The sequence below is a fragment of the Oncorhynchus kisutch genome, linkage group LG15, assembly GCF_002021735.2.
Source record: "Oncorhynchus kisutch isolate 150728-3 linkage group LG15, Okis_V2, whole genome shotgun sequence".
NCBI lineage: Eukaryota > Metazoa > Chordata > Actinopteri > Salmoniformes > Salmonidae > Oncorhynchus > Oncorhynchus kisutch.
In genome coordinates, this window is record NC_034188.2 from 84,587,529 (window position 1) to 84,602,807 (window position 15,279).

At 46.1% G+C, this 15,279-nt stretch overlaps 2 protein-coding genes across 2 annotated transcripts in view; one reads left to right on the forward strand and one right to left on the reverse strand.

The window, feature by feature from the left end:
- LOC116353718 (trichohyalin-like) overlaps positions 1–3,274 on the reverse strand; it is an 88,244-nt gene extending 84,970 nt beyond the window's left edge. The window contains exon 1 of the mRNA XM_031791446.1: positions 3,216–3,274. Coding sequence (XP_031647306.1) covers positions 3,216–3,274 — 59 coding nt within the window. The remainder of the gene's footprint in view (positions 1–3,215) is intronic.
- Positions 3,275–3,854: 580 nt separating this feature from the next.
- Positions 3,855–4,279, forward strand: LOC116353720 (putative uncharacterized protein DDB_G0283467; the record flags this gene model as incomplete). The annotated part of the gene is made up of 2 exons (XM_031791447.1): positions 3,855–3,983; positions 4,235–4,279. Coding segments are annotated over 2 exons (174 nt in total), but the record flags the coding sequence as incomplete, so codon positions are not given.
- Between the last annotated feature and the right edge of the window lie 11,000 nt (positions 4,280–15,279).

A 15,279-nucleotide genomic window follows, 5' to 3' on the forward strand; every position in this document is an offset into this window, starting at 1 on the left:
GCTCATTGTCTAGTTTCAGCAGAATATTGTTCTGTTGGTCAGTAAGAGCTCGCAGCTCAAACAACTGGTTGTCCTGTGGAGAAGCTCACAGACGAACCAAAGTGGTAGTTAAATGAGCTCCTTTCTCAAAAGAATGAATCTGAGATGTATATTTCCCCCCACTTTCTGAGGAAGACGCCTGTTGGTGTGATCCATGTGTGTCGGGTAGCCGGGTAGCATGAGGAAAGTGTCATTTCTAAGACGTTCCTCAAAACCTTCCCAGTTACACTTTTACCGATTGTTAACCCACGTTTGCTGAAACCATGTACTCAAAACTCTAAACACAAAACAGTTAGCCAATTTTCCCAAACCACAGAGACGTCTTGCAAAATGGAACACAGCAATCAAAAATCATGTACTCCCTGCTCAAAATGAAACTCTGGATACAAATGAGACGCGTATTAAATGAATCTAACTCAGTGACAACAGAGATCACACTAATGTGGCATGTTCCAAAAACACCACTATCAGAACCTATTCCAGTGTAAAGACTCAGATGTTGTTGTTATACTGTATACTGTTTGTGTCTACTCAAACAGAGAAAGCAACACAAATGCAAAAATGTAAGTTTTATATTTCACCATTGATTCAATACATATTAAACAGCATACTGTAAACACATCTTATTTTTAATTGTACCTTTATTTAACCAGGCAAGTCAGTTAAGAACACATTCTTATTTTCAATGACGGCCTGGGAACAGTGGGTTAACTGCCTGTTCAGGGGCAGAACGACAGATTTGTACCTTGTCAGCTCGGGGGTTTGAACTCGCAACCTTCCGGTTACTAGTCCAACGCTCTAACCACTAGGCTACGCTGCCGCCCCGTACAACTGTATCTATAACAGTAAATATATTTACGTATGCAAAGGAAGAAAAATAGTGCTATTTGTACTACTGTACTGTACGTTAGATCAATTGTGCGGAATAGATAAGTCAAGAAACAAATACTTCATTGCGAAAACAAAAATCAGTCACATCTGTTGTTTTGGTCCGGCCACAGATTTTGATCAACATCACAGGCGAATATTCTCCTTGGCCAGACAGCAGGGGAAAATATCTTCTGGCATGACGCATCCACCCCTGACAGGACTGGAATGTCACCACAGGGCTCCTCCATGTCCTGGAGAAGGGCCATATGTTCATGGGGTTTGAGATCATACACCTACCGCCGCCCATGCTGAAAACAACTCCTCAATGGGGTTGAGAAATGGGGGATATGGTGGGAGATATAGAATTGTAAACCTTGGATGGTCATTAAAGCAGATGTGGATCTGAGCATCCCACTGGAATCTCCTGTTGTACCAAATTAGAGCATAACATTAGCTGCTCAGGGTCATCTGGCCCTTTCTGCTCTGGCTGAAAAACAATATCATCTAAGGTGTTCAGGACATTAAAGAGATGGGGCAGTGTTGTATGGTCCAAGGCTGGCAAGGCAGTGGAGGACCACATTGTGGCTCATAGCTGTGCATATAGTGACATTTCCCCCGTGCTGGCCAGGTACCTCAATGATGGCACGTTGACCAATGATGTTCCTTCCTCTCCTCCTCGTCTTCGCCTACATTGAATCCAGTCTCATCTCTGGATATGACTTCCTGGGGGATGGGCATCCAACGCCATGATTCTCTGAAATGTGTGTAAATACTGTAATGGGTGTATAGTAAAGTTCACTGGCAAAAATCAACGAGTCTCTGATGTTTCAGCAGTGTAATAAAACTACATGGTTTACTTGCACATATTCCGTACTGTTTATCCTTCACTCTTTGGGAATTCCTTTCAAATGGGACTCTGTAGATTTGCTTCATCCGGAGATGGTGTTTGTTCAGGATGCCGACTGTGGTTGATAAACTCACTCTGACGTTATGGAAGATGGCCGTGTTTTCAATCATCTGTTGTTGGATTTCCCACCCTCTTAATGGCATTATGTTCAACCACCGTTTGCACAATGTCAGATTCCTGTTCTCCTGTAAATAAACACGTTCTACCACAACGTGGTGGTCGTCTTTCAGATCTACAAAAAAACTAAATAGCACACAGTACAGTAAACACTACAGTAATACAGTATACCCAGATAAACATGTTACCAAGTAGTATAGCTCCCAATGTCATACATACAGCAACACAGTAATGAAACATTGAATTTGTTGCCTTTACAGTACGTATTGGAATCTACAGTCTTTACTGTGCATTATGTTGTACTACTGTCAAGTAGTAAAGTAGTAGAGAGGTCCAATGTCTGCAGTACAAACCTATTCTCATTTTGGAACGTCTGGATGATGGATGCTACGGTGAAGTGGCTCATATTGGGCAGCACTCTCTGCCCAGCCTCTCTCAAGGTCAAACCATGGTTGACCACATTGTACACCATAGATGCCTACATTTTAATCAGAGATTACTCTCCTTGTTCTTGGTTCACCTCTACCTCCACCTCCACCTCTACCTCTACTACCTCCACCTCTACCTCTGCTACCATCCACCTCTACTACTTCCACCTCCACCTCTACCTCTACCACCTCCTTCTCCACTTCTACCTCCACCTCCACTACCTCCACCTACACCTCTTCTACCTCCACCTCTTCTACCTCCACCTCCACTTCTACCTCCACCTCCACTTCTACCCTCCCTACCCTCCACCTCCACCTCCACCCTCCACCTCCACCTCAACCTCTTCTACCTCCACCTCCACCTCAACCTCTTCTACCTTCACCTCTACCTCAACCTCTTCTACCTCTACCTCCACCTCAACCTCTTCTACCTCCACCTCACCTCCACCTCAACCTCTTCTACCTCCACCTCAACCTCTTCTACCTCCATGTCCACTTCTACCTCTGCCTCTACTGTACCTCCAACTCTACCTCCACCTCTTTTACCTCCACCTCCACTTCTACCTCCACCTTTTCTACCTACACCTCCACTTCTACCTCTGCCTCCACCTCCACCTCTTCTACCTCCACGTCCACTTCTACCTCTGCCTCTAATGTACCTCCAACTCTACCTCCACCTCTTTTACCTCCACTTCTGCCTCTACTGTACCTCTACCTCCACCTCTTTTACCTCCACTTCTGCCTCTACTGTACCTCCAACTCTACCTCCACCTCTTTTACCTCCACTTCTGCCTCTACTGTACCTCCAACTGTACCTCCACCTCTTTTACCTCCACTTCTGCCTCTACCTCTACTGTGCATCCAACTGAACCTCCACCTCTTCCACCTCCACCTCTTCTAACTCCACCTCCATTTCTACCTCCACCTCTACCTCTACTGTACCTCTACCTCTTCCACCTCCACCTCTTCTACCTCTACCTCCACCTCCACCTCTACCTCCACCTCCACCTCTTCCACCTCCCCCTCTTCTACCTCCACCTCCTTCTCTACCTCCACCTCTACCTCCACCTCTACCTCTTCCACCTCCACCTCTTCTACCTCCACCTCTTCTACCTCTTCCACCTCCACCTCCACTACCTCCACCTCCTCTACCTCCACCTCCACCTCTTCTACCTCCACCTCTTCTACCTCCACCTCCACTTCTACCTCCACCTCCACTACCTCCACCTCTACTACCTCCACTACCCTCCACCTACACCTTTTCTACCTCCACCTCTTCTACCTCCACCTCTACCTCCACCTCCACTACCTCCACCTCCACTACCTCCACCTCTACCTCCACCTCAACCTCTTCTACTTCCACCTCAACCTCTTCTACCTCCACCTCCACCTCTACCTCCACCTCAACCTCTTCTACCTCCACCTCAACCTCTTCTACCTCTACCTCCACCTCCGCCTCAACCTCTTCTACCTCCACCTCCACCTCAACCTCTTCTACCTCCACCTCAACCTCTTCTACCTCTACCTCCACCTCCGCCTCAACCTCTTCTACCTCCACCTCCACCTCTACCTCCACCTCAACCTCTTCTACCTCCATGTCCACTTCTACCTCTGCCTCTACTGTACCTCCAACTGGAACCTCCACCTCTTCCACCTCCACCTCCACCTCTTCTACCTCCACCTCCATTTCTACCTCCACCTCTACCTCTACTGTACCTCTACCACCTCCACCTCTTCTACCTCTACCTCCACCTCTTCCCCCTCTTCTACCTCCACCTCCACCTCTACCTCCACCTCTACCTCTTCCACCTCCCCCTCTTCTACCTCCACCTCCTTCTCTACCTCCACCTCTACCTCTACCTCTACCTCTTCCACCTCCACCTCTTCTACCTCCACCTCTTCTACCTCATCCACCTCCACCTCCACTACCTCCACCTCCTCTACCTCCACCTCTTCTACCTCCACCTCTTCTACCTCCACCTCCACTTCTACCTCCACCTCCACTACCTCCACCTCTACTACCTCCACCTCCACCTCTCCCTCTACTACCTCCTTCTCCACTTCTACCTCCACCTCCACTACCTCCACCTACACCTTTTCTACCTCCAACTCTTCTACCTCCACCTCTACCTCCACCTCCACTACCTCCACCTCTACCTCCACCTCAACCTCTTCTACTTCCACCTCAACCTCTTCTACCTCCACCTCCACCTCTACCTCCACCTCAACCTCTTCTACCTCCACCTCAACCTCTTCTACCTCTACCTCTACCACCTCCTTCTCCACTTCTACCTCCACCTCCACTACCTCCACCTACACCTCTTCTACCTCCACCTCTTCTACCTCCACCTCCACTTCTACCTCCACCTCCACTACCTCCACCTCCACTACCTCCACCTCCACTACCACCTCCACCTCAACCTCTTCTACCTCCACCTCCACCTCAACCTCTTCTACCTTCACCTCTACCTCCACCTCAACCTCTTCTACCTCTACCTCCACCTCAACCTCTTCTACCTCCACCTCAACCTCCACCTCAACCTCTTCTACCTCCACCTCAACCTCTTCTACCTCCATGTCCACTTCTACCTCTGCCTCTACTGTACCTCCAACTCTACCTCCACCTCCACTTCTACCTCCACCTCTTCTACCTACACCTCCACTTCTACCTCTGCCTCTACTGTACCTCTACCTCCACCTCTTCTACCTCCACGTCCACTTCTACCTCTGCCTCTACTGTACCTCCAACTCTACCTCCACCTCTTTTACCTCCACTTCTGCCTCTACTGTACCTCTACCTCCACCTCTTTTACCTCCACTTCTGCCTCTACTGTACCTCCAACTCTACCTCCACCTCTTTTACCTCCACTTCTGCCTCTACTGTACCTCCAACTGTACCTCCACCTATTTTACCTCCACTTCTGCCTCTACCTCTACTGTGCCTCCAACTGAACCTCCACCTCTTCCACCCTCCACCTCTTCTAACTCCACCTCCATTTCTACCTCCACCTCTACCTCTACTGTACCTCTACCTCTTCCACCTCCACCTCTACCTCCACCTCCACCTCTTCTACCTCCACCTCTTCTACCTCCACCTTCACTTCTACCTCCACCTCCACTACCTCCACCTCCACTACCTCCACCTCCACTACCACCTCCACCTCAACCTCAACCTCTTCTACCTCCACCTCCACCTCAACCTCTTCTACCTTCACCTCTACCTCCACCTCAACCTCTTCTACCTCTACCTCCACCTCAACCTCTTCTACCTCCACCTCAACCTCCACCTCAACCTCTTCTACCTCCACCTCAACCTCTTCTACCTCCATGTCCACTTCTACCTCTGCCTCTACTGTACCTCCAACTCTACCTCCACCTCCACTTCTACCTCCACCTCTTCTACCTACACCTCCACTTCTACCTCTGCCTCTACTGTACCTCTACCTCCACCTCTTCTACCTCCACGTCCACTTCTACCTCTGCCTCTACTGTACCTCCAACTCTACCTCCACCTCTTTTACCTCCACTTCTGCCTCTACTGTACCTCTACCTCCACCTCTTTTACCTCCACTTCTGCCTCTACTGTACCTCCAACTCTACCTCCACCTCTTTTACCTCCACTTCTGCCTCTACTGTACCTCCAACTGTACCTCCACCTCTTTTACCTCCACTTCTGCCTCTACCTCTACTGTGCCTCCAACTGAACCTCCACCTCTTCCACCTCCACCTCTTCTAACTCCACCTCCATTTCTACCTCCACCTCTACCTCTACTGTACCTCTACCTCTTCCACCTCCACCTCTTCTACCTCTACCTCCACCTCTTCCACCTCTTCTACCTCCACCTCCACTTCTACCTCCACCTCCACCTCTACCTCTTCCACCTCCCCCTCTTCTACCTCCACCTCCTTCTCTACCTCCACCTCTACCTCCACCTCTACCTCTTCCACCTCCACCTCTTCTACCTCCACCTCTTCTACCTCTTCCACCTCCACCTCCACTACCTCCACCTCCTCTACCTCCACCTCCACCTCTCCTACCTCCACCTCTTCTACCTCCACCTCCACTTCTACCTCCACCTCCACCTCTACTACCTCCACCTCCACCTCTACCTCTACTACCTCCTTCTCCACTTCCACCTCTACCTCCACCTCCACTACCTCCACCTCCACTACCTCCACCTCTACCTCCACCTCTACCTCTTCTACTTCCACCTCAACTTCTACCTCCACCTCCACCTCTACCTCCACCTCAACCTCTTCTACCTCCACCTCAACCTCTTCTACCTCTACCTCCACCTCCGCCTCAACCTCTTCTACCTCCACCTCTACCTCCACCTCAACCTCTTCTACCTCCACCTCAACCTCTTCTACCTCTACCTCCACCTCCGCCTCAACCTCTTCTACCTCCACCTCAACCTCTTCTACCTCCACCTCCACCTCAACCTCTTCTACCTCCATGTCCACTTCTACCTCTGCCTCTACTGTACCTCCAACTCTACCTCCACCTCTTTTACCTCCACCTTCACTTCTACCTCCACCTCTTCTACCTACACCTCCACTTCTACCTCTGCCTCTACTGTACCTCTACCTCCACCTCCACCTCTTCTACCTCCACGTCCACTTCTACCTCTGCCTCTACTGTACCTCCAACTCTACCTCCACCTCTTTTACCTCCACTTCTGCCTCTACCTCTACTGTACCTCCAACTGTACCTCCAACTGAACCTCCAACCTCTTCCACCTCCACCTCTTCTACCTCCACCTCCATTTCTACCTCCACCTCTTCTACCTCCACCTCTACCTCCACCTCCACCTCTTCTACCTCCACCTCTACCTCTACCTCTTCCACCTCCACCTCTTCTACCTGCACCTCCACCTCTACCTCTTCCACCTCTTCTACCTCCACCTCTTCTACCTCTTCCACCTCCACTACCTCCGCCTCTTCTACCTCTTCCACCTCCACTACCTCCACCTCTTCTAAAATGGCGCCGGAAGAAATGGCAGCAGTTTTACGGGCACCCAACCAATTGTCCTATTATTTCACGTTATTTGTAACTTATTTTGTACATAATGTTTCCGCAAACGTATCTTACGACAAAAAAGAGCATCTGGGCATCAGGTCAGCGATCACTCACCTCGGATTAGACAAAGATTTTTCTACAACAAGCAGGACGCACAAGACATTCTCCAAACACCCGAAAGGGCTGACATCCCCGTTATTTGCAAGCGGAAGAGGCGCAGGTACAGAGGCCACAGAGCCGGATGTCTCGTGAGGACCCGCAGAAGGCGAGTGGGAAAGCTGCCGTTACCGTCAATATTACTCGCCAATGTGCAATCATTGGACAATAAATTAGACGAGGTACGATCACGAATATCCTACCAACGGGACATCAAAAACTGTAATATCCTATGTTTCACGGAATTGTGGCTGAATGACGACATGGATATTCAGCTAGCGGGATACACGCTGCACTGGCAGGACAGAACAGCACACTCCGGTAAGACGAGGGGGGGCGGTCTCTGCATATTTGTAAACAACAGCTGGTGCACAAAATCTAAGGAAGTCTCTAGATTTTGCTCGCCTGAAGTAGAGTATATTGTGATAAATTGCAGGCCACACTACCTGCCTAGAGAGTTTTCAGCTATACTTTTCGTGGCTGTTTATTTACCACCACAGACAGATGCCGGCACTAAGACTGCACTCAGTCAGCTGTATAAGGAAATAAGCAAACAGGAAACTACTCACCCAGAGGCGGCGCTCCTAGTGGCCGGAGACTTTAATGCAGGGAAACTTAAATCAGTTCTACCAAATTTCTATCAAAATGTTAAATGTGCAACCAGAGGGAAAAAAATTCTAGATCACCTGTACTCCACACACAGAGACACGTACAAAGCTCTCCCTCGCCCTCCATTTGGTAAATCTGACCACAACTCTATTCTCCTGATTCCTGCTTACAAGCAAAAATTAAAGCAGGAAGCACCAGTGACTCGGTCAATAAAAAAGTGGTCAGATGAAGCAGATGCTAAGCTACAGGATTGTTTTGCTATCACAGACTGGAACATGTTCCGGGATTCTTCCGATGGCATTGAGGAGTACACCACATCAGTCACTGGGCTTATCAATAAGTGCATCCAGGACGTCGTGCCCACAGTGACTGTACGTACATACCCCAGCCAGAAGCCATGGATTACAGGCAACATTTGCAATTAGCTAAAGGGTAGAGCCGCCGCCTTCAAGGTGCGGGACTCTAACCCGGAAGCTTACAAGAAATCCTGCTATTACCTGCGACGAACCATCAAACAGGCAAAGCGTCAATACAGGGCTAAGATTGAATCATACTACACTGGCTCTGGTGCTCGTCTTATGTGGCAGGGCTTGCAAACTATTACTGACTACAAAGGGAAGCACAGCCGCGAGCTGCCCACCAGACGAGCTAAATCACTTCTATGCTCGCCTTGAGGCAAGCAACACTGAGGCATGCATGAGAGCATCAGCTGTTCCAGATGACTGTGTGATCACGCTCTCCGTAGCCGACGTGAGTAAGACCTTTAAACAGGTCAACATACACAAGGCTACGGGGCCAGACGGATTACCAGGACGTGTGCTCTGGGCATGTGCTGACCAACTGGCAGGTGTCTTCACTGACATTTTCAACATGTCCCCGATTGAGTCTGTAATACCAGCATGTTTCAAGCAGACCACCATAGTCCCTGTGCCCAAGAACACAAAGGCAACCTGCCTAAATGACTACAAACCCGTAGCACTCACGTTTGTAGCCATGAAGTGCTTTGAAAGGCTGGTCATGGCTCACATCAACACCATTATCCCAGAAATCCTAGACCCACTCCAATTTGCATACCACCCAAACAGATCCACAGATGATGCAATCTCTATTGCACTCCACACTGCCCTTTCCCACCTGGACAAAAGGAACACTTATGTGAGAATGCTATTCATTGACTACAGCTCAGCGTTCAACACCATAGTACCCTCAAAGCTCATCACTAAGCTAAGGATCCTGGGACTAAACACCTCCCTCTGCAACTGGATCCTGGACTTCCTGACGGGCCGCCCCCAGGTGGTGAGGGTAGGTAGCAACACATCTGCCATGCTGATCGTCAATACTGGAGCCCCACAGGGGTGTGTACTCAGTCCACTCCTGTACTCCCTGTTCACCCACGACTGCATGGCCAGGCACGACTCCAACACCATCATTAAGTTTGCAGACGATACAACAGTGGTAGGCCTGATCACCGACATTTACGAGACAGCCTATAGGGAGGAGGTCAGAGACCTGGCCGGGTGGTGCCAGAATAACAACCTATCCAAGACTAAGGAGATGATTGTGGACTACAGGAAAAGGAGGACCGAACACGCCTCCATTCTCATTGACGTGGCTGTAGTGGAGCAGGTTGAGAGCTTCAAGTTCCTTGGTGTCCACATCAACAACAAACTAGAATGGTCCAAACACAACAAGACAGTCATGAAGAGGGCACGACAAAGTCTATTCCCCCTCAGGAAACTAAAAAGATTTGGCATGGGTCCTGAGATCCTCAAAAGGTTCTACAGCTGCAACATCGAGAGCATCCTGACCGGTTGCATCACTGCCTGGTACGGCAATTGCTCGGCCTCCGACCGCAAGGCACTACAGAGGGTAGTGCATATGGCCCAGCTAAGCTGCCTGCCATCCAGGTCCTCTACACCAGATGGTGTCAGAGGAAGGCCCTAAAAATGGTCAAAGACCCCAGTGATAGACTATTCTCTCTACTACCGCATGGCAACTCCTCTTTTACGCTACTGCTACTCTCTGTTCATCATATATCACTTTAACCATATCTACATGTACATACAACCTCAATCAGCCTGACTAACCGGTGTCTGTATGTATCCTCGCTACTTTTATAGCCTCGCTACTGTATATAGCCTCGCTACTGTTATTTTTCACTGTCTTTTTACTATAGTTTTTATTTCTTTACTTACCTATTGTTCACCTAATACCTTTTTTGCACTATTGGTTAGAGCCTGTAAGTAAGCATTTCACCGTAAGGTCTACCCTGTTGTATTCGGCACGTGTGACAAATAAACTTTGATTTGATTCTACCTCCACCTCTTCTACCTCCACCTTCACCTCATCTACCTCCACCTCTTCTACCTCCACCTTCACCTCATCTACCTCCACCTCTTCTACCTCCACCGCATCTACCTCCACCTCCACCTCATCTACATCCACCTCTTCTACCTCCACCTCCACCTTCACCTCATCTACATCCACCTCTTCTACCTCCACCTCCACCTCTTCTACCTCCACCTCCTCTACCTCTACCTCCTCTACCTCTTGTTCCTCTACCTCTACCTCCACCTCTACTTCCACCTCTTCTACCTCCACCTCTTCTACCTCCACCTCTTCTACCTCCACCTCTTCTACCTCCACCTCCACCTCTACTGTACCTCCCCTTCCACCTCTACCTCCACCTATATCTCTACCAAGTTCGCTTCCATTGTTCTCCAAACACAGGATTACTCACCTGTGGCCTTTTTATCCACACCAAAGGTCTGATTGCAAAGTGAACATTTACGCATAACTAGTGTTTGCACATGTGAAGAGTGAAAGTGGTCAATTGGTAATTGAGCGTAGCTTGTTGAACAGTGTTGTTTTTAATTTGCACAAAATAGATTTTAGTTGGGAAGGTTGTGCCAAAGGTAGAGAATTGTGTGTTGTGTTTTGTCAAATGTTTGTTATAGAATTGCAATCTGAGTGTAAAGCAGAACATGTGTCAGTAGTATTGCAGATTTGTTGTCTGGTTCTACTAAATTAGTTACAGGTTTGGGTCATTGTGCCTATGGGCCAGTTTTAGTGTGTAAACAATTGGGGAAAAGTGTAATTGTTGACTCCAAAGTAGGCCAGCCTGGCATCATGATGTCAATCAGGTGATCATATGTTTTTGCAACTCTGCCATCACATGTATAGAAATGCTGCTAGCCAAACAAGAGGTCTCTTTCTAGTGGTCACAGGGTTTAAAGCCCCCATGCAGTTAATTTAATATTTTTAAATCATCACTATATGTCTAATAAATAAACTATGTGTGTTTATTTCATGAAAATAACTCACATTTTTATTTTTATTATTTATTTTCATGAGTCTCCTTTTACAATGAAAATGCTCAGTCTGATCGTGTGTTGATACAGATGTAAATACATTTACATACACAGCCCTGATTGGCAGATAGGATTGTCTAGACACTAGGGCCTATCCCTCCAAAGTAGGACGATTCATAAGCAAAACAAAGATGCAAGGTCATTGTCCAAAAACGACATCCCACCTGATCAGGATGAAATTCCAGGCATTGTTGTATTTTCATAATTTTCAAACATTTTGAGTGTTATTTCAAGCTCATAGTGTGGAATATATTAAATAAATAAAAACTGTCAAATCTATTTGTTTTACTGCACTTCTCCTTTAAGTATAGTTGTGGACTTACAACATCCCATTTTGATAGTGAACCTGAAAAAAATAGGAAAACTATGAACCTGGGAAAAACAATACCTGGAAAACTAAATTTGACAAAAAGTAAAACTGATTTTTTTTTTAAATGCATGAATTAGCCTACCCAAAAGATGTAATGAATTATGTTATACTACGTAAAATGTCAGGAAATATGGCCCCCGAGTTAAACTTTTGGTGGTATATTTAATGTATCTCAATGAACAATAATTCAAATAGGCTCAAATGCTCCAGTCAGCATTATGGCCTCCAACATTGGTGAACTAACATTTCCCACACATCTGTTGAACTTATTTGGTTTTCACAATAGCTAATGTAAGTCAGTGGAACAAATCTCATTCCTTACAATGGGCTACAATATAGGGTAATTAGTGTGCTGGTGTCAGCAAGAACACTACTGTTATTATACATACTTCTATGATGCCTTTTCCAGTGCTACTAGTGTTGTTGGACAGTGTTGTATGTCATAAAACCATAACGCTATTGGGGGGGGGTAAATCAGCTTTAATAGTGCAGATAGATTGTAGCTTCCATGTTACTGTAATTTTGTAATTCCAATATGTTTTCATTAATTGAATTCCCTTAATCTATTTTATGAGAATTTGTAAGATTCTTGTTTGCATAAAATAGACAGAGACCAGTCTTATCAATAATAGATAATAGTATTTATTCTCGGGGCTTGCTGCCACGTTACCACGAGCAACAGTTTATATACAATAACATGACGTCATTTCATTGCTTCTAGAATGAATCCCCTCCTCCCGACCTAGAATTAAGTGAGTTTAAAAGTTCATTCCAACTCACTAACACACTCACAGGTCACACAACATAATCGATAACCACTTAGCTGACAGTTCTAATTAACAGAAAACCTAGGAATGCACTCACTGCCTTATCTAAAACACCCCAGAGCTCAGTTTCGTCGGTTCAACCATAGGTTAACGACCCTATCTGCTTACTTAACCCACTCCTCTCCAGACTAGTTTGGAATGGTGTTCATTATATTTAATTACTCCTTGTCCATGTCACACAATCCCTTCTTATGAACTCATAATGTTAATCAGATATAATAAAACAGAGTATAAGTTTACTTAGTTACAGTTCCATTTACAATGAGAATATTGTTTAGTCATTTATTCATAATATTCCTAACATTCCATCAATGTAATCGTCTACATAATTTCCAATCCCACATACTTTATTTGTAAATATACAATACCAGTCAACAGTTTGGACACACCTACTCATTCCAGGGGTTTTGTTTATTTAAAAAAAAAAACTATTTTCTACATTGTAGAATAATAGTGAAGACATCAAAACTATAAAATAAACTGTTAAACAAATATTTTTGATTCTTCAAAGTAGTCACTCTTTGCCTTGTTGACAGCTTTGCACACACTTGAAATTCTCTCAACCAGCTTCGTGAGGTAGTCACCTGAAATACATTTCAATTAACAGGTGTACCTTGTTAAAAGTTAATTTGTGGAATTTCATTCCCTCTTAATGAGTTTTAGCCAATCAGTTGTGTTGTGACAAGGTAGGGTTGGTATACAGAAGATATCCCTATTTGGTAAAAGACTAAGTCCATATTATGGCAAGAACAGCTCAAATAAGCAAAGAAAAATGACAGTCTATCATTACTTTAAGACATGAAGGTCAGTCAATTCGGAAAAGTCCAAGAACTTTGAAAGTTTCTTCAAGTGCAGTTGCAAAAACCATCAAGCACTATGATGAAACTGGCTCTATGAGGCCCGCCACATGAAAGGAAGACCCAGAGTTACCTCTGCTGCAAAGGATAAGTTCATTAGAGTTACCAGCCTCAGAAATTGTAGCCCAAATAAATGCTTCACAGAGTTCAAGTAACGGACACATCTCAACATCAACTGTTCAGAGGAGACTGTGTGAATCAGGTCTTCAGGGTCGAATTACTGCAAGGAAACCACTACTAAAGGACGCCAATAATAAGAAGAGACTTTCTTGGGCCAAGAAACATGAGCAATGGACATTAGACTGGTGGAAATCTGTTCTTTGGTCTGATGAGTCCAAATTTGACATTTTTGGTTCCAACCGCCGTGTCTTTGTGAGACGCAGAGTAGGTGAACATGCATGTGTGGTTCCCACCGTGAAGCATGGAGGAGGAGGTGTGATGGTGTGGGGGTGCTTTGCTGGTGACACTTGCAGTGATTTCTTTAGAATTCAAGGCACACTTATTAACCAGCATGGCTACCACAGCATTCTGCAGCGATATGCCATCCCATCTGGTTTGCGCTTGATTTTTCAACAGGACAATGACCCAATACACTTCCTGGATGTGTAAGGCCTATTTGACCAACAAGAAGAATGATGGAGTGCTGCATCAGATGAACTAGCCTCCACAATCACCCGACCTCAACCCAATTAAGATGGTTTGGGATGAGTTGGACCGCAGAGCAGCCAACAAGTGCTCAGCATATGTGGGAACTCCTTCCAGACTGTTGGAAAAGCATTCCAGGTGAAGCTGGTTGAGAGAAAGCCAAGAGTGTGCAAAGCTGTCATCAAGGCAAAGAGTGGCTACTTTGAAGAATCTAAAATCTAAAATATATTTTGAAATGTTTAACACTTTTTTGGTTACTACATGATTCCATATGTGTTATTTCATCGTTTTGATGTCTTCACTATTATTCTACAATGTAGAAAATAGTAAAAATAAAGAAAAACCCTTGAATGAGCAGGTGTGTCCAAACCTTTGACTGGTTCTGTATAGTTTTATCATTTGACCCCTGTCTGTGCGTTGTCAGAGTATTGAATGAGCAGGTGTGTCCAAACCTTTGACTGGTTCTGTATAGTTTTATCATTTGACCCCTGTCTGTGCGTTGTCAGAGTATTGAATGAGCAGGTGTGTCCAAACCTTTGACTGGTTCTGTATAGTTTTATCAATTTGACCCCTGTCTGTGCGTTGTCAGAGTATTGAATGAGCAGGTGTGTCCAAACCTTTGACTGGTTCTGTATAGTTTTATCATTTGACCCCTGTCTGTGCGTTGTCAGAGTATTGAATGAGCAGGTGTGTCCAAACCTTTGACTGGTTCTGTATAGTTTTATCATTTGACCCCTGTCTGTGCGTTGTCAGAGTATTGAATGAGCAGGTCTGTCCAAACCTTTGACTGGTTCTGTATAGTTTTATCATTTGACCCCTGTCTGTGCGTTGTCAGAGTATGAATGAGCAGGTGTGTCCAAACCTTTGACTGGTTCTGTATAGTTTTATCATTTGACCCCTGTCTGTGCGTTGTCAGAGTATTGAATGAGCAGGTGTGTCCAAACCTTTGACTGGTTCTGTATAGTTTTATCATTTGACCCCTGTCTGTGCGTTGTCAGAGTATTGAATGAGCAGGTGTGTCCAAACCTTTGACTGGTTCTGTATAGTTTTATCATTTGACCCC